General features: G+C 45.7%; 1 protein-coding gene across 1 annotated transcript in view; it reads right to left on the bottom strand.

Moving 5' to 3' along the window:
• Positions 1 to 27884, bottom strand: part of NAV2 (neuron navigator 2) — a 703917-nt gene that overhangs the window by 675918 nt on the left and 115 nt on the right. The window contains exon 2 of the mRNA XM_073216317.1: positions 22170 to 22824. Coding sequence (XP_073072418.1) covers positions 22170 to 22244 — 75 coding nt within the window. The 5' untranslated portion in view covers positions 22245 to 22824. The remainder of the gene's footprint in view (positions 1 to 22169; positions 22825 to 27884) is intronic.

Raw genomic sequence — 27884 nt, 5'->3', positions numbered from 1 at the left:
AACCTCTCAGGCTGGTCTTTTCAGCATCTCATGGGAATGGGGCAGGATTTTGAAGCACGTTCAGCCTGCCTCAGTTTGGAACCCATATTTTCTATGTGCTATCCTTCAAACACAAAGGAAAGGGGACTCTGTGCTGGAGTGTCCACAGCTTCCCTCTACAGGCATCCCTCCACATCTGGAGAGGGCACTGCCAGCCCAGCTCCATTGTCCCTCACATTCCTCCACATCTGGAGAGGGCACTGCCAGCCCAGCTCCATTGTCCCTCACATCCCTCCACATCTGGAGAGGGCACTGCCAGCCCAGCTCCTTTGTCCCTCACATTCCTCCACATCTGGACAGGGCACTGCCAGCCCAGCTCCATTGTCCCTCCAAGGTAGCTAGAAAAGAGATCTTGCTGACAACCATTGAATACTCAGGCCATGCTCCATCCGAAGAAAATACAAACCCAGCTCTCATCTAACTCACAACAAATGTGGACCCTCCAGTGGTGATCTGAATGAATGGAGCAATGGAGAAAGTGTCAAGGCCTCAAAGGATAAAGGGACCTAATGGGAAAAAAGTGGAATAATCCTCTGCTCAGCGCTTTTTAGGTAGGGACACACATGCACATTTACTCTCTCACAACATCCTATGTCATAAATAATGTGGCACAAGATCCTGTGGCTACCCTTCTTTTACAAATAAGGAAACTGAGGCACAAAGAAGGGTAAAGCAGCTTGCCTAAAAGCACATAATGCATTTAGCAGCAGAGCTAAAATTGTACCCAGACTCTCCAAATTCCTTACCTACAGGGTTACTATGAAGATAAAATGAGATATGGAAATGGGCCTATATAAGATTCTGAGATGCCAGACCTCACAAAGCAGAATTAGGACGGTCAAATTTGGACCGTCCACTTAAATCCTGACTAACTAACTATCAAGCACTAGATAAGTTACTCTTAATCTTCCCAGCCCTTGGGTACTTCACCTAATGAATGGTACTAGCCCTCTTCTAGAATTATGGCAAAAATTAAATAAGTGAATGTAAAGCACACAGCACAATTTCTGGTGCACAGCAGGTGCTCAGTAAATGTTAGCTACTTTCAGTAGCAATAACAATATTCCCCACAATCTGAGCGACCTTGGATAGGTTGCTTCCCTTTTCTGAGTTACAGATGTCATCAGCTGTAAAATGCAGGGAAGTTAAACCAGACTCAGTTGGAAAGTTTTTCAGAACGTAGTCTGGCATTGGACAGTGAGGATTTGAGTGTTGGCTCCTCTGAAAATTCATTATTTTCTCAAAACAGAACTGCCCCATTAGTAAAATGGAGATTAGAAATGGTACCTACTTGCGGAAATTTTTCTGAAGATTAAATGAAATAATGTATGTAGAATTCTTAGCACAGAGTAATACAGAATAGTACATAATAAGTGCTCAATAAAACTTGGTTAATGTAGTTGCTTCCACTTTTCTGCAAATCTTTTCTGATGATGGCAAGGATTATAGAGGACACCTTGGTATCTGAGATTCCCAGTCTTCCAATCTGTGAAATGGGGGCTTGTACTAGATTGTCTCAAGGAATTCCCACCTCTGACATTCTCTGAGGCTTCAGGCATCTCAAGGAAACACCTCTTCCCAGGGAGTCATGGAATCCTCCCAAAGCTCAAAGTTGGAGAACCTGTCTGGCTGCTGTTAAACAGCTTGGAAGCCACATCTCCTGGCACATGTCCCCTTAACATTAGCTGTCAGCAAACCTGGCCTTTGAAGCACCACGTATCTGTGGATGGTGGGGAGCCAGCAAGGGTAGATGCCACATTCAGCTCTGTAGTTACTCAACTCCATGCTCTGACTTAGCATATTCCGGGGCCATTCCAGGGCACAAAGGAAGTTTCAGAGGAAAGAGAGGACTAGTTTCCTCCTTCTTCCTTCCTAAATAAATAGTCCACCCCATGTGGTAATTACTCTCCTCTCAGGCCAAAATATTAAGCAGAAACATTTGAGAAGTGGGCAAACACATGCCACCAAGCTGTGTCATATGAGGCCTTTACTGCTCAGAGTCCCCTGATATAAGATAATATACCCTCTCCTGCACCTAATTAGAATCAGACTCTGTGTCAGGGTTTGAGAAAAATTTGCTGAGCAGAATGTTACAGTGCAGCTTCTTCTCTTCCCCTATCTCCTAAGAACAGCTCAATGAAAAGGCTTGTCTAATAAGAAGACTTAACCATTTCCTCATTAGCCATTCTTTCACCCATTCAGGCCAAATTGGTATTTGATGCAAGAGGGAACTGTGTCGAGTACATTATTAATCAGGCTCAGCAAAGGAAAGGTCAAAGGGGTGACTGGCACAATTACGGAATATGGGCAATAGGCCAGTGAGAGAGTGTGTGAGTGTGTCAGCGAGAAGGGGAAATCGATGGCTATGAAATTATGGAGGGTTATGAATTGTTGGAAGCAATAGAAAGGCTGACATTCTGCCCAAACCAGACATGTGCAAGATGTCCATCTACAACTGTCTTCAGCTGTTTATCATTACAAGGCAAACTTCTTGGCTCCAAGGCAACCAGTACAGAGAAGTGAACCCAGAAGGCTACAAGCTGGTCTTAGTAATGAAAGCCACTCAATGCCTAAGATTTGATTGGAAATTCATCAACCTGATTAGAGTTCCAGCAAGAAAAGAGATGTCAAGGTGCCCACCAAAGGAAACTAGGCTTGTTATCTTTCGATTTCCTGATGCAGCTGCTCAATATTCTCAACACCTTTGGGAGGACATGGATTTCCAAAAGTCTTTTCCAGGTGAGTGAGTGTGCTGGGGTATGGAAATGGCCCTCAAACTGCTTTAACTGGACATTGATTCTTCAGATCATCACAATCAATGTGTATTTAATTCTACAATAAAATGGTAGTGAACTACCCAGAGGATCTCCCTAGGGTACAGAGCTCAAAGAAAATCTCTACAGAAGTCACAAAAGTTTGCAAAGGATGCTGCACCAGAAATGAACCACACAGCATTAAAACCCTCAATCTCTGTAAACAGGCATGTCTATGGAAAAAGGAATCATATTAAGCTGTAACTACAGAGAGGACAATCCATCTAGTTTATCAAACACAGAGTAGACCAGGCAGAAATGAAGTTGTGGTCATTTTATAAAGGGTTTTAGATTATTAATCTGAATCATCAATGAAAGCTTTCATTAAGTTGCACCCTAGGAATTGATTTGCAGTGGGTCGTTCCAATGTGCTATGCAAACTTGCTATAGAAAATTAGTCATCCTAGACTCCCTAAAGAATACAAACATGACATCCGGGCATCTGTTAAGTTTGTTCAAAAACATATGCGAGCCTTTTTTTAAAGAACCATAATTACATCCTGCTGAAACCTCCACGGACCCTGCTAACTGCCTTTGTATTACAACATCCATTTCCCACTTAGGCAGGCTCAGCTCTGCTATTTAGAGGCTTTGCAATCTGCTCGCTCCTCCAGCTCTTCTCAGCTAGATGCTGAAAATGGTCAAGCTCTTCCATATGCAAAGAAGAACAGACTTGAAGAAGCAAGAGTTGTAGGGTGGTGTGTGTATGTGTCCTTTGATAAAATGAAATCAGGAATTTGGAGCTGAAAGAGACCTTAGCATTAATACAGGCCAAGTCTGCTGTTTTCAGATGGTACCACTGAAGACCAGAGAGGGAAGTGGCAGATAAAATGTCACACAGCTCAAGTCTGAAATAGTGTATGGCAGAGCAATTAAATTAGGCTTCGAGGTTAGACAGACAACAAATCCGTGTTCTATCACTTATTTGCTGTGTGATTTTGAGCAAAACACTTAACTTCCCTGAGTCTCAGGCCCTTTAATTATGAAACGGAAACTCTTAACAGTGCCTAGTATGTAATAAGTATCTAAGGAACATTAGCTGTTAGCATCCTTTTCATTTTCACAAACACTATCTCATTTAATCCTCACCACAATCTTAGGGAGAAAGGGCTGGGATTACTACCCTCATATACAAATATACAAACAAGAAAACAGGCTCACAGTAGTGAAAAGATTTGTCCAAGACCACACAAACCATAGATCCAGATTCTTACAATCCTACTGAAGCACTTTAGGGAAGCTTGGTGCCATTCAATGTCCCACTAGTTTTCTTGACTTTGTCCAGAGACAAACAAGGAGACCAGGAGGAAGCTTGCTTGTCTGTGCCTGTATGGGAGCAAAATTAGCCTGGCCGCTCTTCTTAGGGCTTCATATCCTGCAGGGCCTCTGGGTCTGGCTGACTATTCCCTGCCCCGTGGGGACACACAAAAGCCGTTGTATTTCCAAATCTGCTACTGGACATGAGGGCATGTGTATACATGAGGGATGGAGGGCATATTACTTCAGGATTCTACTGCATATTTGAAAGCTGACATCAGAGCACTTGTCAATGCTCCAGCAGCCTGCCCTCCTGATGCCCAAATCTGGCCTTTGGGAAAAATCTAATTGCCTGCTCTGAGTGACACGGGAGCTGTGTGAGTGATAAAGTCATATACAGTCACTTTGTGATTATGTGTCCTAATGGAAGGAGGAACACATTCAATGAATGCATGAGTGAATGAATGAATGCACACCAGAGTTTTTTGTACTAAGCTCTGGAGTGCAATATAACAATGCTTCCATTAACACATCTTCTGGGAACTCAGACTATAAAGGGTAATTTGGCCAAGGACAGCCAAAAGAGAGTTGCAGAGGCTGTCTTACATAAAGACCCTAAATATCAGGCTTCTCCAAGCCTCACTTTGGGAGACTTTCTAGCTCTTTGGACGCACAGGATAGACATACAGTTCAGGCAGTGGGTGGCTGCACTTTGAGTTACTAGGAGGGTGACCATCCCAGAGGGAAACAGAGAAGGCTCCAAGAGCAGATGGGCTGGAGATCTGCCATCTTGTTTAACAGAGCCAGTGGGAACCTTTCTGGAAAAGCTACCACCCTATAGCCTTGCTATTTTTTGTTCATTCACTCATTCATTCACTGCATGAATACTCTTGGAACATCTACAATGTGCCAGACATGAGGCCAGAATTACAAAAATAGATCAGACTTGGTCTAAATCCTTGAAAATCTCCTTGTCATGTAGGGGAGACAGACAGGGGATCAGCTGTCCACAATGGAGTACGAGAAGTCCACCAGGGAGGGCAGCTCCAGGGGCCCTGGAAGCATAGAGGACGGGTTCCAACCCAGTTGTGGCTGGGGACGGGGAAGTGGTCAGAGAATGCTTCTCAGAGAAGATGATTCCCAGTCTGAACCTTCAAGAACACACAGTTCAGCATAGCTGGTAGGGTGGCTGTCCTTGGCAGACGGAACAGCGTGTGCAATGCTCAGAGGCTGTGAGAAGATCCTGAGGTCAGGAAACAACAAATGGTGAAACACAACCCACAGCAAGGCATGGTCCTGGTTCTATCACTCTGGGGGTGACAATTCTGGGCCTCAGTGCCCTTGTTTGCACATGATGACTCTATATTCAAAGACCCAGATACCAAAGGGGGAATCTACCCAGAACTAAGACCCCTGCTCTCAGCAGTGCCCCAAACAAAAAGTGAAGAGCTTCCAAAAGTCATCATTAGAAAAGTCTAGCCACTACTGCACTGTAGCTCTTAGACTCTAGCTAGCTGTCTCTTTAAATTTAGGAGTGGAGGGAAGGGGAGGGCATAGCAAGGAGCTGCCATATATTGGCTCTCACTCTGTGACAGTCTCAGTGCTCGCCTCTCAAAAAAAAAAAAACCTGAAAAGTGTTATTCTCTATATTTTACAGATAAGGAAACTAAGGCTCAGAGAGGAGAAGCAGTTTGCATACAGTCTCATCCTAAGAAATGGATCTAGGTTTTCATTCAGGGTCTACCCCTTTCCAGATCCAGCTCTTCCCAGCACATCCCTCTGCCTCCCATCCACCACTGGCAGCTCTGGCAGGCCCATCCCAGGGACCTGAAGCCTTGCCTCAACTCAGCCACACACATTCTTGCCTGAGGGGCTCTTGGCTCCCCTCTGCAAGCTGGACTTTCAGGGAAAGCTGCAGAGAGGTGACCCTGCTAGAAATGAGCAGGAAGAGCAGTGCTGGCTCCCCTACAAGTGAGGGGAAGCCACCTACACCCTCCTTCTGTCACCCTGAGCTTCAGAGCTAAAAGGGCTCTGTGGAGGGTGCACGGGCTTCAGGCGCAGCTGCTGCCTCTCCCGGAGGCCAGTACCCGGCTCTCAGGAACTGGAGCTGGCCTGACGTCATGCCTGCTGGTAACCCGACCCGTGATGACTGCTCACTCCTCACCCCTTCTGGACCCATCAAGCCAGCACAGGGGAGAGGTCACCCCTCCAGGGGAAGGGACCAGCTGGAGTTCTTTCTAGAGGCTGCTGAAATGAGAGATGATTTTAGTTATTGACATCTCCCACAGGACTTTCCATCTTCCGAACTGTTTCTAATTCTCCCTCTCTGGCTGCTTCTAGAATCAGCCTGCTTTCACTTCACACTAAAAGAGCAAGGGCAGCTCTCCCTTTGGGCTTACACTTGTGTTGGTTGGCCAAGAGCACGAGTTTTATAAGCACAAGACTTTATCAGGATGTCTTTTACTCTAGGAAGAGAAGCAGTTACGAATAAACCTTTTATTTGATCACTGACACATGCACTCTGTAAAATGGGTCTAAGTATCAGTCAAATACTAAACTTATTTAATGCAATCCTAATAAAGCAGATAGAAAGGAAAACATGAAATTTGGAATCTCTTTAAATCCATTAGCTATTTATGGAGTGCTGCTGTGACTTTAGCACTATAATTGATTCTGGAGGATTTTTTAAAAATACATACATATATATATAAAAGCCTCAGTCCCTGCCCTCTAGCATTTTCCACTCTAATTGGGAACACAACTACCATTATTATCACTACCACTGCTCCCAGTCAGTATTTGCTGAATTGTTACTATCTAATGGATACCTGTTAAATGCTTGTATTAGCTCGAGAATTTGATCCTCATAATAAGCAGCCATTGTTTTTACCATTGAACAAAAAAGGAAGCTGAGGCACAGAGAGGAGAAGTCACTTTCTGAAGGTCACAGAGCTGGGATTTTCATCATTCATCTCCTCAGCTCATGCTCTTAAGCTACATGTATCAGGTAGGAAAGCGAGAGAGACTGCTGAAGAGTCAGAAAAGAAAGAACAAGAGAGAAGAGAGGGAAGGTTTCAAGTGGATAAAAATATGAAATGAATCTTGAACAGTGGCTAGGGGTGGCTGATTGGAGAAAAGGGGGGAATAAGGTGCAGGTGGGCAGCTCCCAGGTCTATTTCCGTGAGGAAGGTCAGTCCTGTCTGAGACGGCCCAAACACAGGCTCTTTTCTCAACATACTCTGTCATTCAGATCCATGGAATTGGTCTCTTAATATACCTGAAAAAGTACCTCAGATGGAATCACTTCTAGTTCATTCTTTCCTAAAGAGGGAGAGATGTATCTTGCCCTCAAAAGGAAGCTCAGGTGCCCTTAATGATAAAATTTTGCCCAGAGATCTTCCTATGGAAGATGGAAAAAACAAAAGTCAGAACATCGTGTGAGTAAATCTAGCTTTGCATAGTGAACAAATTCATGAAAAGTAACGAGACTACAATTTCCCGAAGTTCTCTAGGAGCTCCAAGATGACATATGCAAAGCCAACAACTCTTTTCCACAATGGAAAATGGATCCTTCACTCCTGCACCTCGCAAACCAAGAAGTTTATGTATGAACACTGTTCTTGTTACTGCTATGGTGGCACCTGTCAGTTGCAGGTCACTGTGCCTGCCTTGTAGGCCTTCATTCTAACATACACTGACTGCCCGCTGTGTGTAGGAGCTCGAGAGCTCTGGGTGGACATGGTGGGGGACACAAAGGTACCACGATGGACTAAGAGGAGCTAAAGACCCACTCACGCATAAATAGAATTAAAGCTGGAAGACAGGGACAGACAGAGTGACACTGACTGCCTTCAGAAAACCAGGCAAGGAGGTTCAGTTGGCCTAAGAGGTGAATTCTGGCCACTTGTCTGAGAAGAAAGTAGGCGGGCATCCCTTTGGGAGGAAGTGCAGCTTCCTTTTGTGGGGAGACAGTAAAGACAGAGTAAAAAGAACCAATTATGGCTTCTATGATACTGTGACATAGTATGGAAGTCAGTCCTTACCCCTGGTTCATGGCACAGAGTTTCTAAAACGCTTGAAACTTGCGTAGTGATGGGGTGAGAGGAAGGTCTAGTCTCTTGGTGCACCTGAGATTATGCTAATGAGATGACAGTAGGTGGGCACCCAGGTAGCTTCAGGAGGAGGCTGGCTGCCAGAGGAACTGAGCATGTGATTAGAGGGCGGGAACCTTCAATCCCCAACCCCTCCAACCTCCAGGGAGGGGAGAGGGGCTGGAGACTGAGTTACTCTCTGATGGCTAATGATTTGATCAATCGTGCCTATGTAATGGAACCTAAATAAAAACCCCTAAGCGATGAGGTTCTGAGAGCTTCAGGGCTCATAAACACACTGAGGTGCTGGGAGGATGGCCTACCCCGGGAGGACATGGAAACTCCACGTGCCTTTGCATGTTCCTTTCCCTCACCCTGTGCCTGGCTAACACCTATTTATCCATTTCAATAAACTGGTATATATTATTAATTCAATCAAACCATTTGTGGTAAGCCAACATCTACATCCAGTCCCTGGAACCTGTGAATGTTGTCTCAGGATCATGGAAGGCAGATGGGGAGGAAGACACTTTACACCGGGAACTTTGCTCTGCCTCCCAAGCAGGAGGATCCCCCTAAAGTGACCCACTTACCAAATACCAGCCAAGGCTAGACCAAGGGGTCAATCTCACACCAGTCCAGCAGGACTTGAGACCCAGGGAAGGAAAGGACTCAGTCATAGCTGTTGTTCCAAGTGATAGATTGGGATGGGAGCCCAAGTCCTCTCAAAAGTGTGACTGTTCCTCAGACATCTGCAGACAAGGATGGTGGTCCCAAAGTAGACCCACTAAGACCTCAAGAACAAAGTGCAATTTCTCACAGCTTAGAATGAGCCCAGAGACAGATAAAGAGATCTCACTTTTGGCCAGCACTAATGCCATACATACACGAGGAGCTGTGCCAAGTACTTTATATACATTATCTCACTTAATATCACCTGTGAGGTAGAAACTTTTAGTGTCCACATATTATAGACAGTGAGGCTCAGAGTACTGCCCAACATCAAAAAGCCAGTACCTTCTGTGGCAGGGATCAAAACCCAGATTGTTCTAATTGCCAGAGTTCTTTCCACCTTGCCATTTGGCTTCCTGTTTTCCGCTGTGGAAAGCTCCATCTTCCCTGGTATATTCCATTTGTTAATTTGTGTTATCTAAGTAGATTTTTGTTTCATTATTCATGTAATGCCTGGTTGCTGTGTTGGGCTGTGAGCTAGTGAGAAAGACAAACATTTAGCAGATGATTCCATCATTCCCCTGACCATCCACCCAGAGAATGACCCCTTCTCCTCTTTCCATCAAATTCTATCCAATAGAATAGAGGTGGCCAATCACTGACACTTCCTTCTGGAATAATCTACCTTCAAAGGCTAGGTTCTAGCCCATCTGACCCCACCCACCACAGCACAGTTGACAGGCCCAGGAATAGACACATAACTCACAAGTGGCCAGTTGAGGCTGATCTGCTTCTCTGGGCTTGATTCTAAGCTGGACAAGATGAGGCGGGCTGATCACATTGTTTTATGACTCTGAACTAAGAAACAGAGAGAAGTTCTCAGTGAACAGTGGTAGCGATGGTGGACAGAGGCAAGGGTGGACAGAAGTTAAAAGGAAAAATAAAGAAACTACAAGCAGCAGCAACAGAGGGTGCTAGGAAGAAGAGAAAGGAACAGATGCACGAAGAGAGGCAGAGAAGAGGTCTGAGAGCGAGGGAGGAATGTGTGGCCAGAACCTGGAGTGGTCTCATTTCCTGCCCTTCCCTGAAGTCTGGTTCTTTACATTCCTCTGAGTTCCTAAGCACAGGCATCCTTTCTGTTAACAAACAAACCTCTTTTTTTCCTACGGGACTTAAGTGAAACTCTTTACAATTTAAAAAATCCTTTTCCACCAACCTGTTCCTGCAGACCCCAGATTTGGGTGTTAACAGAGGTAGTGGCAGGTTTTAATCCATTGTGAAAGGAAACCTTACACTTCAGTATACATTAGGATCACTGGAATGTATATTTAACATGCAGCTTCCTGGGCCCTAACCCCAGATTCTCTAATTGTTTGGGTATGGACCAGGGAAGATTTTTCAGGTAATTGTGATACAAGTGCTCTAACCAAACTTTGAGAAGCCCTACATCAAATTACTTTCTGTCAACTGTATTATGAGGTAAATATTAACCATCACATAAGACAAACCTGCTTTGCCCAGTAAAGGCCTCTATGATTCCAGGGTGTATTGGTTAGCATTTGCTGCATGACAACAACCAAACGAATCTCAGGGGCATACACAAATAAGCATTTAGCTCCACTCCCAGGTCTTCATGTTTGCTAGGCACCTTAGCTTCAAGTCTCTCCCATGGGTTTCTGAGACACAGGATGGAATGGCAACATGGTCTTCTGACAGTGGAAATCAGAAGCTCCCAGAAGTTCAAGTCAAAACAAATAATGCCTCTTAAGGCCTAGGCTTGGAACTGGCACACAGAACTTCCATCCACACTTCACTGGTCAAGCAGGTCACTGACCATGCCCAGGAATAGATCCTCCTCTCGTGGGGATGTAAACAAGTGGGAAATGACTATTTATGGAATAATAATCTAAACCACAACAGGGGCCTGTGGTCTAATGGATCAAGGGGAGTCACTGGATCATACCAGGATCAAACCACCCTGGCTGACACTCACAGGACAAACTTTAATCAGTGCCTCTTTGCACAAAGCTGTTTCTCTTGAATGTTATCCCATCTCTCTGCAAGAATCATCTGGAAGAATAACACTATACACCTAACATCACACACCTTCTCTTCTGGGTAGAAGAGCCCCAGCGAGCCCAAGCATTTCTAATCAATGACTACCATCATTTGTCACCACATCATTTGACTACCACATCATTTGACTACCACAAAGAGACAACATCATTTGTCTCTATTTCAGAACATTCAATGGGACACTGTCTCCATGCTTGACTCCCCATTACTTGCTCTCATAATTTGTCCCATTGTGCTGCAACATGTAAGGGCATACTTTGCACTGATTTATGCAGAACATCCCCTTTTGGGTACATCTGAACCACTGTTCTTGCCTCTAATCTCACCTCCAAATGATGCGCTCAGGCAGACATCAGTGAAATGACCTTCCAGGTCACCTGTCACCCATGGAAACTCACAGGAAAAAAGCACATCTCTGCTGGGGGGAGGGAAGGGAATAATAGATTCACAATAATAAGACTGGGTCTTTGCAGCTAAACCCCACACGCATAAAGACACACATATTCAGGACATTCACATCGAAGCAGTCCCCCCAGATACCTTCTCTCCCATCATAAAATCAGTTAAAATCTCCTTTCTAAGATCGTACAGCTCTTGTCACCAAGTCCAGCTCAGACAGAGGACAGCACGACTTTCCCTTTTACCCCCACCACCATGGAGAATGTTGGCTTTCATTCCATTGAACAAATTTGTACTGACCATCTACAATATGGCAAGCAATGTAATATGTGTTAGGAACATAGAAATAAACATAAAACTGAATGGTTAGGGAAGAGAAACTTGAGGCAATTAATTCAATACAGGTTTATATAAGTTAGATGTATAAGATATAAGAACTATAATTCTTTGTTCTACTTTTTAGCTTTCAAGAAGATTTTCCTATGTCATTAGGGGTTTTTGCTTATTGTATTTTCTAATTATGTCAGTGAAAAAAGAGATAGAAATATTTTAATTTAAACTTAGAATCACACACTCTGAAGGAGTCTCTCATCTACATTCTACCCTTTGGCAGGAGTGCTAAAGGAACCTCACTCGCCTACCTAAGAAGTTAGCAAAAACCTGGATTCCAAACATAAAGGCACCACATTCCCACTTGTCCAGTTTGGCACCTCTGGGACCACTTCACAAGGGATGAAAGACATAGGATTCTGCTTCTTGTAATCCAGATGTTGAGTCCTGTCCCTAAGTCCCACTGTGACCACAGAGGTTCAAGGGAGTGTGGATGTAGGAGATGGACAAGGCTTGGAGTGACTTTGTCTGTACTTACTCAGCTTAGCCAAGGGAGAAAGTCCCAGGAACATACCCCCAAGCATATTTCTCAACCTCCATCTCTAACACATACAGTTACATAGCTCTGGCTCAGCACCCAAGTGATCCCCAGTTCCCACATCAGGAACCACCTCTCTGGTCCCATCAGCCACCTGCCCCAGTCCCAGTCCTTGCCTCTGCTCCATACCCGCCAACCCCAGTGAACTGGGAATGCAAATGCAAAACATCCTCTATTGCAAAGAGGCTGCATTGTAAAAACATCCACTCTGTTTCTCTTCCCAACCTCCACATTCCTCTCTTTCTAATTATCCCAAAGCGAAGGAAGATTAAAAATTAATGCCCCGAGGATGGGAGTCAGAGATGTCACTATTTGGATTCAAACCTCAGTCATGGATGACAGAATCTGATCGAATTTCAGGAGCAAAGTAGACCGGGACGTGACTTGGAAATCCTTGATTAATTGGACCTCACCCCTAGGTAAACAGGAGTTTTTTCCTGGTGGTTTTAGGGGATGCCACAATGTGTAATAAATGAAATTTACAAAACATATTCAAGCCAAAATCCAATTTGCAGGGAGGTGTTTAGAATCATACAAAAGGTTAAGCCTGATGTCTACATAGCAGATTCCTGTAAATTGTAATTTAATGTGTGGAATGAAGTCAAAGCACTTCCTCCAGGGTTACTACACAAAGGAAGATGTGATAGTTTACATTGACTGTACCTCTAAAACAGAAAAGCCAACTTTCTTTTAGGAAGAAACAAATGTTTAAACTAAAAGGAATTTTATGTGACTATCAGTTAACTGAGTAAACTCAAATGAACTAGCAGCCACTCAAGCTCCCCCAGACCCTCCTTTATCCCCCAAATATTCCACTTAAAGGATTTTGCCAAATGGAGAAAGGGAATCATTTAAGAATTATAATAGAGATCATCTAATACTTCAATGTGGGCTAAGAGCTATGGTAAATACTTCAAGTGCATTCTGTCTCATAATCCTCACCAAAGGTTTTACTATTGTCATCCTAATGTTCAAGACAAAGAAGCAGAGGCTAAAAGGATAAATAAATGATCCAACATAATAAGGCATCAAAATTACATTATTAACAAATGCCGAACAACCTACGTGGCATTGCTACTCTCTTCCTTCCCATTTAAAACCACACTTTGGACGGTTTAAGAGAGGAATGATGAAAGAGCACAGACCAATAGGAAAAAGAGAAGTTTAAAGGAAGTTAGCAAAAGGGCTTTAACAAATATGCCAACCCAGAGATACCTACACAGGATACCAGCTAGGAAGCAGGCACTACATATGCTTCCTTATGAAATGGCAGCCCTCCTTTGGGCTGAGGACTTAGTAATTTGGTTTCTGGAAATCAGTCTGGGACAGAGCTGGAAGGCTGAAGAAAATCCATTTTATTTCTGTTTAGAGCTGTCCTCATGCCATCTATACAAATCTTTCAAATAAATGGGAATGGCCATGAAAGAGGTACCTGGATTACTGCTCAATTTCTAGCACCTAAAGGACCAAAAAAATGACCTAACTTTTCTAGTATCTTTAAAATTGAATCCAAAAAATGCCATTCCTTCCCACTGAAAACTAGGCTAAAATAACATCATCATTCATTTCTGCTGATTGAGGAAGGCAATTTTATTCCCTAGAAAGTGACCCTCAACCGGAGGAGGAGAAGACTGGAGATCTTCAGTGCCATCTGGTTATTAACAGGTTGTGTGACCTTGGGCAGGACACCTGGCCTGGTCGTGCCACAGCTACCTCACCCAGCAAATGGGGACAGCAGCAACTGCTCTGTCGTGACTGGTGCAGGGGACCACAGCGCATCCTGGGAGCCTTAGACAGTCATGACCTACTGTGTCACTGGGATAGTAGACACCGTTCTACCAAACACAGAGGGGAGCCTCTGACCTTGGAGCCATCTGGATTCATGCCACCTGGGAAATGAGTCAACCAGATCAGATCCAGGTGATGACCAAATTCAATCCCTCTGATTCTATTTCCTTGTATCTGTGCTCATTTTTCCCTCCCGTTAGCCCCAGAGTGAAAGCTTATCACTAGATGCCTGCATTGCTACTGTGCTCTCTCATTCCAGCTCTCACCTATACTGCTGCCCTCACCCCTCCCCACCCACCCCAAACTCCCCCTGAAATCTTCCCAAGCATGACCTTCAAGTTCTTCCCTAATGTTTCTCAACGTCTATGAGATAAAATCCCAGCTGTTCACACAGGCTGTGCAGTCTCTCCATTCCCTTTCCTCATCCTTTTCACTCATGCATAAGCTCACTCAGCCAGTATTTACAAAACACCTGTCAAGCATCAGGCAGTGTGCTGGGTGTTGGGGAACAGGCCTAGTGTCTGCCCTCAGAGAGCTTACAGTCTGGGTTGTTGCAGGCAAAATACCTTTAGCCAAATCTCTCTCACTGTGCACCAGTATTTCATTTGCTAGGGCAGCTATAACAAAACACCACACACTGCTAGGCTTAAACAACAGAAATGTATTTGCTCACAGTTCTAGTGGTTGGAAGTCCAAGATCACAGTATAAGCAAGTTTGGTTTCTCCTGAGGCCCCTCTCGGTGGCTTGCAGACAGCTGCCTTCTACATGTCCGCACATGGCCTTTCTTCTGTGCACATACATCCCTGGTGTCTCTTCCTCTTCTTACAAGGACCACCAGTCACACTGGATTAGGGTCCCACCATCATGGCCTCATTTAACCTAAATGACCTCCTTAAAGGCCCCATATCCAAACACAGTCACACTGGGAGCTAGGCTTTCAACATATGAATTTGAGGGACACACTTCAGTCCACCATGTGAGCTGCTTACTTAGTCCTCCCTCCAGTTTGATTCTCCCTAGGCCCCTATAGGCAGAACTCAAGTCCCACCCCCTCCAGGGAAGCCTCCCCTGACTCTGCAAACCAGACAGACATTTCCCTAATGTCACTGTCACTGCTGGTTGAACTGATCCTCCAATACACTGGAGAGGCCAAGAGATTAGGGACAGTATCTAAGCTCATAATTATGACCCCAGTATCTTATGTGGGGCTGGCTGGCATACAGCAGAAACTCAGTAAATAAATGTGTGATGAATGAATGAATGAATGAGACTGGTCTTGTAATGTTTTAGCTTCTCTCTGTTGTAAGGAAGGCAGATACTGGCCTGATCCCCTCGCTGTTCTCATTTCTCCTATGCCTGGGTAGTGCTTACTGAATCAAACACTGAATTGAGTTGCATCTGGCTAGTCTCTTTCCATCCTTCTTCAATGGCATGTGAAATGTGCTGTGGTAGATCCTCAGTGTCCATCCCCTGAGCATTTAGTTAACACCCTCCCCATTCATGCCAGAAAGACAGGCAGGCCATCCAGGCAGGCAGCTGTCAGGACGAAGATCAACTTATAACCGCAGCCACCTCTGGCTCCGAAGGGGCAGCGGCTGCAGTAAAAGTGGAAGCATTTCAGCTCATCTGTGAAGAACTTAGCTCTGGCTAGAGCTGTATCCTCACCTGACAGGTGAGCATCCATCTGTCCACATCCCTAGCCATCCCGTCAGCACCTCAGAGTCAGATCACTACAGCATAGGAGAATTCCTTTAACTCAGATCACCCTCACCACAGCCCGTGACGGACCTTGGGGAGGGGTTGGCATGTAGCCCTGATTTGATGAATGATATGGACATAGTTCCCAGATGAACAAACACCTGTAATATGTTACATAGGCAAATCACGCTGGGAGTATGCATGTGTGTCAATGTGTATACATGCATACAACTGCAAGGAAGCTGAAAGAAACTATTTTAAAAGTAAAATTCACTTTAAAAATTTAGGGATATAATCCTAATGGCAAGGTAAAATTACAGGTGTTGGATTCTAAAAGATAAAATAAGTTGTGGAACCTTGGTGAAGTCCCTTAATCACAGCGATTACATCTGTAAAATGGGTTAATAACATCTACATCAAGGGCATGGGGAAGATCTAAAAGAGACAAAAGGAGTGCCAGGTACACTCTCTGGTACATAGCAGTTGTTCAATATGTTAGTTACTTTCCCGATTCTTAGCCTATTAATCTAATTTTTTATCTTATTTTTGGAAAATTGACCAAATCTGTGATTCATGTGTGTTTGAGAAAATTACCTTGAAATACACATGTCTTTCCTTCTTTGTTTGAAAAAAAATAAATAACAACTGCTCTGCTTCTACTGGTGCAAACCAGGTGAAAGAGGACTTCTGTCGTGAGAAGCGTGAGAAGGTGTCATGACTCCACGTCACTCTGCATGTCCCCTCCAGACTGATGTGCTGAAGTTTGGCAACATCATCCCTCTCCATCAGTCCAGTGACTAGGCACCAACCTCATTCTCCTATTTCTTCCTTCAAATCATTGCTTCAATATGCCACTTCTTCAAATCCACTCCATGGACTCAATCTAGCCTCCCTTAATCAAATGTATCAATCACTGCAGAGAACTCTTCACCATCTCTTGAATCTCACTTCTTCCTCTTTTTTCTGTAACAGTGGACAACATATTAAAACAGTCATTTTGGAAGATTAGATCCAGGACCACAGGGAAAGAGGGTTCTCAAAACAATAAGTAACATTCATTCAACCAATATTTACTGGGGCCTAGTGTGAGCCAGGGGATACAGAGATGGACAAGACCAGTTCCTTCTTCAATGAGCCAACAATCTGGTTCAGGGGTGTGACATGTGGGAAAACATCTGGGCCATAGAAGAATATGGCGAACTGCTACCCCAGCTGCACTGGAGCAAGATACAGAAACATGAGGAGGCCCCATTCTTCATGGAGGGTGGATTAGGGGTGTCCCGGTGGGCACAAGGCATAAGCAAAGTCAGAAAAGGGGGGAAATGTGAAGGTTGTTCATGAAACAGCAACTAGAGTTTAGCAAGGAGAGGATTTGGGTAAGAGAGAATGAGACTCTAATAGTCACAGCAATTGCCACTTATTGATTACTTTCTATGTCACAGGCACAGTGCTAAGCACCTTATAATCTACGTAAGTAAGTCCACTGGGGACACAGCTCAGGGACATTACAGAACATTTCCAGGCTTGAAGCTGAGGTCAACAAGATGCCAATGAGACTTGAGTTTTTACCCTTTATAGCCTAGAAGTTGGGCAAAGCATAAAGGGCCAGGGGCTAGAGAGGGTGTCTTTTGAGGACACAGCCAGATTCACTGATTAGGATGGTAACAGCTGAACTCCAGGAAGAATGATCTGGCCAGAAGCAGAGGATGGACTGAAGGAAAAGCAGAAACAGGAGAGCCAGCCAGAAGGCTATGCCACCAGCCTGACAAGAATTGCTGGACCTGAAACTAGGGTAGTGGCAGTGAGATGAGAAAGAAGTGACAGCTGTCAGATACACTATGGCATAGAAGTATGGCTGGTGCCTGTATGAAAACATACTAGATTTAGGAAGGCAGAGAGGGGGTCAAATGATTCTCAGTTGCAACCACAGGTGACAGGTAAGTTGGGAATGGCACTGATAAAAACGAAGAGAAGCTGATGGGCAAGTGTGATAACTATTCCCCTTGGCAGGGTGGATTTGGCAATCAAGAGCAGTTCAGCCAACCCTGGAAATTTTAATTACACTAAGCTCAAGTTCACCTTCTCCAAAGTCATTTTCAAAACACTGTCTCCAGCAAATTTCTATGCTGAGAAGTTGACAGCCAAGAGAATATCCAAACGAACACATCTTTGTCACCACTCACTCAGCAAGTATCTTAAAAACCCTTGAACAATTCCCATTTTACAGTGTTCATCCTCTGTGGGAAAGCTCTGTATGTGAAGGACAAACTTCTAAGGAAGAGTAGAGAAAAAGCAAAGAGTCATTCTCTTGACTGAACAATAGGTGCTGTCAGAGAAATTTTTCTTCTCCCATCTATGCTGGTTAAGTGGGTTCTTAGAGTACTGAATGATACTGACCTCACAGGATTTCTCTCCATGGCAATTTACAGCCCTATGCCTCTCTAGACTTTTCCCAACTTCAGCACAAAATTTGAATTTGACAAGTGCTAGGGATGCTTGGGGAGCTACTGTTCATAATGAGCACCAAGATAAGTCACCAAAGGGGGAGTTCTGAATGGCACCCATCACCTGCTGCCTGGTGACAGTGAGCATGTTCACATCTGAAGTCAGCTGTCTGATCTTCCCATGGCCAGCTGCTTCTCATCATTAAGGTCTCTGCTCAAAAGACACTTCCTTAAGGGGGCCTCCCCTTACAATCAACTAAAAGGCACTCTTTTGGGTACAAGAATTGGCCTACATCTTGATCTGTGTGGTGGCTGCACAGGTGTATAACAGGTATAAAAGTTCTTTGAGTGATAAACTTAAGAAGCATGCACTTTACTGGATGTAAGCTATACCTTCATTAAAAAGGAAATGGTTATAAATATGAAATGTACCCCTCCCTTGCACATTATACCATTATGCCATTTATACATCCTTTAGAGCATTTTGCATTTTCTTCAAATAGGTGGTGCAGTTATTTGACTGTTGTTTACTATTCAGAGAGGTACTTTCCAACCCAGAAGCTGCTAGTTGCATGTATCTATTTCAGTTTAAATTAATTAAAATTAAATGAGATTTAAAATTGAGGCCCTCAGCCCCACTAGCCACATTTCAAGTGCTTCATGGCCAGAAATGGCTAGAGGCTACTAATTTCTACAGTGCATGAATACATTTCCATCATTGCTGCTCTAAAATGTAAGCTTCAGGAAAGAAAAGACCTTGTCTGAATTGTTTATACCTGGTTTCTAGAATGGTGCTTGGCACATGGAAGCAACTTTATAAATACTAGCTGAACAGACGAATAAAGGAATTTTGTAATAACAAAAAAAAAATCACAGAGCAAAAACAAAAACCTGGAAACAAACCAAATGCCCATCTAGAAGGGATTAGTTAAATAAATGTTGGCACCTTTTACAGTAGAACTCTATTAAGTCACTAAAGGCATGAGGTAGGTGTGTATATAATGACTCAGACAGAGCCATACTATATTAAGAGAAAAGGCAAGTTTCTTGAGAATATGTATGGTGCAATTTCAATTTTATTAAGAAACACAAGCCAAAAATTACTCAGGAATGACATACACCAAACTGCTGATAGAAGTCACTGCTGGGCAGAATTAGAGAAAACAGGAATTCACACACTATATTCTTCTATAGTGTTTGAATGTGTAAAAGTATGTATTACTTGACTTTTTTTAAAGATGTAAAAGAAAATCTCATGCAGTCCTCGAAGAACAAGAGGTGAAAAAGAAATCCTACATTGCAAACTGTCCCAAGAATATATAGAACATTTCTTAAGTAATTACCAAGCACCAAATTCCTTACCAGCTTTATTTCAATTAATTTTAATACTATCCCAGTAATGAAATACCATCATAGAATCTAAATGTATAGATCTAAAGATCAGAATAGTTAAGTAGCTTTCCCAGGGTTGCACAGCTAGCACACAGCACAATGGGCATTTCAATCCAGCTTCCTGGGTCCACAACTCATGGCACTCTTCAGTGTAGAAAGCACAGGCAAATACCCACAAAGAGCCAGATCTCAGAGGATCCCTGAGCTAGCTGCTCCATCCATATGCAACTCCAAACAAGCACCAAGCTACAGGGAAGTACATGAAACCCACCAAACCCTAGAGAAAGTGGCTTTTGCTGCTGCTCAGAACAGTAGGAAATAGAGCAAAATGGAAGCTAGCCACTCTCTCTCTGTCTTGTCTCCCCAGCTCTGCATGATTGTGTTGCCCGGAACACACACACATGCACACATAGTGACAACAATACCACAGGGATCCGGTGCCAGGGAACACTTGGTAACTTAAGCATGCTGGTGGAGACTTCCCAGTCCCCCAGCAGATGCCTGGATTGTGCCTTTGTTGGATTCTCAGCCAATCCCCCCTGAAGAGGAGTTTTCAGCTCACCAGAGATATCTGAGCCAAAACACTGTAGAGAGTTGCCTTTCAGCTCCGTGGACAAGACATTCCAGGCTGCACGCCGGAAGGCTTGTTTAGCTTCACACTTGACAAAATGGGGTGTGTGTTTACCCACAAACACACACATGTACACACCAACAGAAGCTGCTACTGCCAACAAAAGCTGCTTCAGTGGCAGTTATTTCTTTCTAGAAGCCCAGAACTCAAGCAATACAGAACTTGCTTACGACGCCTATCACGAAAAACAATCCAATTCCTACTAAGCAAGGTTTCAGCCATTGCCTGGAAAATTCAGTAGGAGATGAAATGTAATACTCTATTAAGCCTTATTTTGCCAGCACAAATAAGAGCTCACTCAAGCATGGAGAGTCATTAAAATGGATCTTACATATATCATTATAAATTTAATAATTGCCATGACGGCTAGAGTTCAAGTTAAAATGAATGTCAGCTGAGCATGACCAATTGATGTTACCCCAGCTGCCGCAGATCCTCACTTGGGGTTATAGTCTACATCCAGAGGCTTCGTAGTACATGTGGACCCAACACAGCCAGAGCCAAGAACAGATGGGAGATGCAGACATCTACACCTAGCCAAGGAGAGGCCGTCCTAATTGCATATGATCTTGGTGTACCAGCCCAATTAAAATTTTCTACAGTGTCAGAGGTCCCAAATGTTCCTCCACTAAGTGTCTGGATACCAAACTTGGCTAACACTGAGTAAAATGCAGTCAATCCCAGGCTTACCACAATTATCGACTTTCCTCCTGTCTCCCAGAAAGCTCCTACAGAAATAGGAGCAGAGAGATCTAGTAGGTTATACACTGAATAAATCAAATACCACAAAACAAATCTCACTTTCTAGGCACCTAAGATAGTGGGCATTCTTCCTGCATTATGGTAAGTGCAGTTTCAGGAGAGGAAATCCTTTTTTTAGGAATGGAGTCGGTATTTGTGTATTTAAAATGTAGTTTGCTTTCACTTATTTTGATCCTTAAAGAATCAGAGCAAAACTCCATACAAAATCCTTCACATGCGACCCCCCACCCTGCATGCATGTGTGCGCACACACACACACACACACACACACACACACACACACACACACACAAAGCCATCTGAAATTAAAGGCAAGAGTTGTAAGGTTAGTTTTCACCACACATGTATTTCATATCAGGAAGAGATTATCTTTGAGACTCATAAAGACAAGGGATACTCTGCCCCACACTGAGACAATACCAAAAGTTTTTCTACAATCCAAACATTTCCAAGGAAATATCAGAAATTATTTTCAGATTAACACAGACTCTGGCTCTGCTTGAGCTGTATTTAACCTGTGCCACCCCCTGCTCTTAGCAATCCCGGGAGCAAGAAGACACAGCTTCAACTCAATGCTACTCCTGAACATGCCTGGCTTTTACAGACAAGTTGAACTTTCATAGTAGACACATGACCTGGGTGATTGCAGCTTTCAATCTGATGACAGCAAATGACCTGCACTCAATGGGTCTTCTTAAATGGCTGTGACATTCTCACAGACAAGACAGAGAGATGGGGCCAGAGAGGAGTAAGATGTGTTTTTGATCCATAAACGCAGAGCCTGCAGACCACATAGAGAATAACTCCAAACCACGGCTATCAGGAGCACCATTTCCAAAAGGTGCTAAGAGTGTGTAAATCCCAAAGGTGGCCTCAGTACAAATCAGCTCATATTTGACTTAGAGAACACCAACTCTTTTTGTTAACTCCCCGAGATTACAATCTTTGCTTTTCTGGCTCCTGGGATCGAATTTTGCTTTTCCTTCTTGCGCTCTCCCCTTGCCCACTAAATCAAGGCTTCACATCCAGCACTAGGACCTGGCAGCCGAGGCCCTGACTCCTTAAGCAAAGAGAGACAATCTAGTTTAAGGACAACATTCTGACGACCACCTGGGTTCTTGGAATAACTTTTAGCAGTTTCAGCACCATAAGCTAAGCGACAAAGATATGCCACTTACCCTCTTTTGATCTTCCAGTCCATGGGTAACCAGCTTTCTCTTCTGCTGTTGGCTGGATTCAGAAACCGATTCCATTTCCCAGGAATAAAATCCCCTCTCTCCTTCAGCAATGCTTCCAGATCCACAGAGGAAGAAAGTAACCCTGGCAAAAGTGATACATGCACGCCACCAGACACAGCTCCTGTCAGACAAGGAAATCCACACGACCTCTTCAAAGGTCTCCCCGACTTCTTAAAATCCACCTGGGAACCTCACTCACCATTGCTGCTTTAGCAATGAGGACAGCTGCCGCGGACATCATGAGAGCTGGGACTTAAGGTTTTACTTTAGTTCCGAGGCTGGCTTCCTGAGAGCCCAGAGGACAGATGTGGGCAAAGACCAGTCCATATCCTGGGGCACGTGCCACATTACTGCCCCAGAAATCCTTTCCCTCACTGTCTCCTTGGCATTGAAAATTTATATGCCAATAACAATGTAAATGGGCATTTAATCCAGCAAGCTGATAGCATCCACATCCCTCTCCAGCCGCCCCGATTCCCATAAATCACGACAAATGCTGCTCACAAAGCCGCCCCTCACAGTTCCTGCAAGCATTCATCACAGTGGTTGCTTCCCTCCCAGGCCATCATCTTCCTTCATGAAGTAAGACCCATACCTGAGGAAAAAAGAGTCAACAGTCAGATTTGTCTTTTGTGAAGAAGTACAGGTTTGGGCTGTCTTGCCCACCATCTGGAGCCCAAACCAAGCAGCAGCCAGCAGCCTTCCTCCAAGCCCCTCAGTGCTCCGAGCACATCCATGGACAAGCAATCAGGGGACCTCATGTCTTGGTGAGAGACACACAGAGGACCCTGTTCTGGAAATAAGCACACCAGAGCTGGAAATGAGCTCTTCCAAACCTACGAGGGGCACAGCAGCAGTATCACAGGAATAAGGCACCCACATATGATGAGACAGGGAAGCAGTGGTCTGTGAAGCAAGCAGCCGTCAACATTCCCCCCCAGTTACAGCTGCAGAGGCAGCCAGCAGCAGGTGAGACACCAGGGTCCCCTGCAGAGGTGAAAAAGAGCATCCCAGATCATCAGACAGCTGTAAGGCGACTCCGCTGCAGAGCCGCGTTCCCTGGCTTGGAACCTGCAGGCAGAGCACCCAGTCACCTCCTGGCTGACGTCACAGAAGCTCAGAGGGACAGGGAGGGAGGAGGGACCTCCACGCCAAGGAAAACACTTCGCTTGGGGCGGGGAGGTGGGCCCTCCCATGAAGGCATCTGAGAGGTGGGAACCTAGGTGACAATCCCCATGAAGATGCACCAATAAATAATTATGAAAGCCTCTTCTCATACATAGCACCAGCACTAACAGGAAAGAAAGAAGGCAAAAAAGCCCTTTACTGAAAGGCACTAGTTTCTTGCCAACATTTCTAATCAACGCACTAGCCATTCTACAATTCAAGCCACGCCAGCCTCCGGGAGAGCTGCGGCCAGATCCGGCTGCAGCAAGCACCAGACAGAAGCCCTCAGACCCTCCCTTGCAGCTGTCCTGACCGGTGGCCACTTTGGAATGAGGCCGAAGCCATCCCTTATCACAAAAGGCTTCCGCACGGCTCAACGCCAAAACAGGTTAAAAAGCGGATAAGAGGGACTCAGCCACAAAGGCTTGTGAGGAGAAAGAGAAGAAATGCTTCTCTTGGGAGAGAAGGTGCAGAAAGGTTGAAGGTTTGTCCAGACCACATGAAACACTCAGCCAGAGCAGATTTCTGCAAGTGAATTCCCAAGTCACAGATGTTCAGAATTTGGCAATAATCAATAAGAGCAGAATGTCCAGAAGAGGAATATCTCGTAGACCCAAGGGTGGCTGATATTAGAGGCAGCCTGGGTGAAGCCCTCCACTGGGCAAGGCAATAGCTGAGCTTCCAGAGCAAGGCACATGCCTTTGGGTTGCCCACCACCAGTACCTCTAAAGCCCCTTCAAGGATCTCTGGCAAAGGTGAAGCCTTAGGTCCATTCTTTTCAGCTCCAGATCACAATGCAAATAAACTGGCAAATTAGCTCCAAGGATTACTCTTTTCTGAATCTAAACGAGACCTCAAACTAGAGGACTCAGACAGATCTAGGTTTGAATCTCAGCTCTGCAACTTAATTCATTATGTGACCTTGAGCAAGCAACTTAACCTCTCTGAGCCTCAGTGTACTCATCTATAAAGTAGGGATAATGATAGCATGTAAAAGTGGAAAGATCAAGATCACCTATTTTCAGAGTAGGTGATAACAGCTGCTAATACACATTGAATGCTTACTACAGGTAAGGTGCGTTCTCCTACCTTACGTATTCATTCATTCAACAACACCTCTATCAAGGGCTTGCTGTATACCACTTACCTGGCTCCAGTTAGGGATTCTTAGGCCCTGGTTTAGAGATGAGACAACTGAAGATAAGGAAGTCAGATAAATTGCTTAACATCACCCAATAAGCTCTGGGGCTAGAATTTGAACTCCAGTCTGACTTCAAAGTCCTTGCTCATGTCCATGCCTCTCTGGAAGGATCATGGTTCCTTGGATTTTCACAAGCAGCCTGAGTCCAGAGTCCACACTCTTCACAGCTCCTGGCTCTCGTCATGAATAATAATAAAAGGAAAACAGGTGCCAAAAGGATCTCTTACTTGGTGACCAGAGATGCTGCTTCAGAGCTCTGGGCTCTCTGCATATATAACAGCCCTGCAGTCTGCATCAGGCCTGAGCCCTCTCCTGGGTGAGACCCTGTCACATCCAATCATGCCAGCCGGCGCACACGCCCCAACTGCACATGGGGACAGACGTTCTCACTGCAGAAATCCCTCCCCATCAGCAGGGAGTGGGAGAATGTTCAACACCTCCTGCAAGCCTTTTGTTTTTTCTGGGAATCAGTCTCCACCAGTTCTGGGACCATTGCTGTCCTGGCACTGAAGCCAGTGTGGGGAGGGGGTACCCAAGAAAGGGGAGAAGCAAGGATGCTGCTGTCAGCTGGCTGCAGTATCCAATCTGCTTCCTGACGGGGTGAGGGGGCAGGCTTCATTAGAGCATGTCCTGACATAAATAAAGCTAGTCCTCTGGTTTCTCACTGCCCAGAGAAATCTCAGGAAGTTTAGACATACTTGAATAAAAAAGAACTGTAAGGCAGGACATTTAACTGGATTGTTGAGAAGTCAACGTGTTTGCTGTGTTGATCCCTAAATGCAGCACCATGTCAGCAGCCTTTTTTCTCTGTGCCAAAAGTTGGCCAGGAGCAGCTGCAAGGGAAAGGGGAGAGAGGAGAAGGCTGGACCAGATTGTGCCATAACATGGTGGGGGGGGAGTGGGGGGTTATTGTGGGGTAAGCTCCGGCTTCTCCTTAAGGTCCAGAAGACAAGCGGTACTGAAGACATCCTGGATACACTGCCAGGGCTTCCTCCTGCCTGGAGCAAACAGTCTCCAAAAAGCTTCCATTTCCCACTCCACATCTGCCCAATCCTACTGCCCTCTGGGCAATCCCCAGGGGGGAAAAAAAATTTAAAGACTGGTCTAGAGGTGCATACAGCTCAGAACATGGGGAGCCAGGACAGGGTCCAGTCTCAGATGTAGAGGCACCCTTCCAAGAAGTCCACTGAGGTTCCTTCCTGCAATAAAACTCACTCCCTGGTAAATTTCAGGGATTCCAGGTGCAAGACAAGTCATAAGCCAGGGCTTCCCAGGTATAATGTTCTCCTTCCTTCTGCCTAGGTGTGGAATTGGGAGCCCATTTTATATGTTTTGGCGAAACATCCTTCTTAAATTCTTCAAACTTTTCAAAACTGGGCAAAGCCCCTTTGGCCTTCTCACTTCTCTAGATCTCTGTAGCTGCTCCTGCACCCCTCCAAAACCTCCCTTCCCCAGATGGCTCCCAAACTGGGGAAACTTTTTCTAAACCTGGGGCGAGGTGGGTGGGGGTGCGGGGGTGGCAGGTGGAATGAGAAAGAGAAGCGTGACCTGTTTCATCTTAAAACGGGAGTTAAGCTTCTGAAAGAAGGATGCATCCGTCTTTCAATGGTCTAATTAACACTTCACCAACACAGCATTTTTAATTAGGCGTCTGTGCCAATAAGGGAAACGGAGGAGTTTCTTAGAAACCTGGCCTTTCATTAATCAATCAATAAATAAGTTATATAAGATATAGGAAAGAAATCCAAAGAGGCATGGTGGTTTCCGGGCTGAATTATTAATTCGGGGGCTTTTTTGCTCCCCTAGGGAGCCTGCCGAGCTGGCCGCCGCTGCTAGGCCGCTGGGGAGGGCTGACCCAGCCGGCAACCCTCGCCTTTATTTGCGCACGGCGAACGGGTGGGGCGGGCTCCCGCCTCTCTACCGAAGAAAAGAAAGGATCACACACAAAAATAAGTCACTAATGCCCCCGCTGGGCGGTGCGGGCTGTGGCCGCTGCCGCCAGGGTCTCTTGGCCGGCAAGAAAGGAGCCGGCGCAGCGGAGCGCACGCCCGGGAGGCGCCTCGGCTCCCGGCGCTCAGGAGCCCCCTTCCTCCCGCCGCCCTCGCCCTCGCCCTCGCCCCTCCGCCAGCGGCTACTCGGAGCGTGGGAGAGAACGCCAGGGAAACGCGAGGCCCGGCCTAGTTGCCCCCGCTCGGATCCACCTACGCGCGGGCGCATACACACACACACACACACACACACTCTCTCTCTCTCTCTCTCTCTCTCTCTCTCTCTCTCTCTCTCTCACACACACACACACACATAACACGGATATGCACAGGCACAGTGAAGAGACTCAGACACAGACTGACACAAGCATAGGAGACACTCGCGGAGATCCAGACAAGCACACACGCAGACTTAGGGGCACTCACCACACACACACACACACACACACACATACCTACAGAAGCTCACATCACAAACAAGCATGCACATCCACCCAGATAGGGACACACGCAAACAGGTACATTTAGAGACGATGGCTAGAAAACAGGCACAGACAAAACATACACACACATACAGACTCACAGACAAGCGCACAGAGAGGAAACACACAAACGAAAATAATAGAGACACCGACAGAAGGATCCACAAACAGCGATAAACAGACACAAGCACCAGAGAGGGCGTTCACAGACACCTACGCCTACAGCAAACACAGAGGGGAACGCAGACGTGAGGATATAACCAGAGATACAATCACGCAGACGGGGAATGCACAGACACACACAGACAGAAGACCCCCAGAAATACAAGAACATGCGCAAGGAGATACACCCAGCCTCAGGCACGCAGACCCAGAGCGCACACCCACTCTGGAGGGGGGCGTGTGCAGCAGCGTAGCAGGAGGCCAGGGAAAGTGTTCCCCGGAGCTCTCAGAACCGCTTGCGAGCACGGTGCCGCGCGCCCCAGCCCGCATCTGCTGGGGAAGACTTTCCCGGCGCATCTCTGAACAAGGGCCCGTCTGCGTACGCGGGAGGCTGTGCGCCCGCCCGCCAGGTCTCCGTGCTGCGGCCCCGCGGCTAAGGAAGCCCCCACCTTCCTCAGAGTCTGGAAACCGAGGAGTGCTCCCCACGCCGTTCGCGCGGGGCCAGCCCTCTCCCCATCCGCAGTCCCCGCCCTGCCCGGCCCCCGGGCCCCGGAGTCCGGCACAGAGCATCCCCAAGTCCTCTCTTCTCTGCTCGTCCCGTTGAGCGGCAAACTTTCCGCGGCCGCTCCTGGCGCCGGGCAGCCCGGCCCAGCCC

The sequence above is a fragment of the Manis javanica genome, chromosome 11, assembly GCF_040802235.1.
Source record: "Manis javanica isolate MJ-LG chromosome 11, MJ_LKY, whole genome shotgun sequence".
In the NCBI taxonomy this organism is placed as follows: domain Eukaryota; kingdom Metazoa; phylum Chordata; class Mammalia; order Pholidota; family Manidae; genus Manis; species Manis javanica.
The sequence above is the reverse complement of the archived record's forward strand: the minus strand, read 5'-3'. Positions and strand labels throughout refer to the sequence as shown.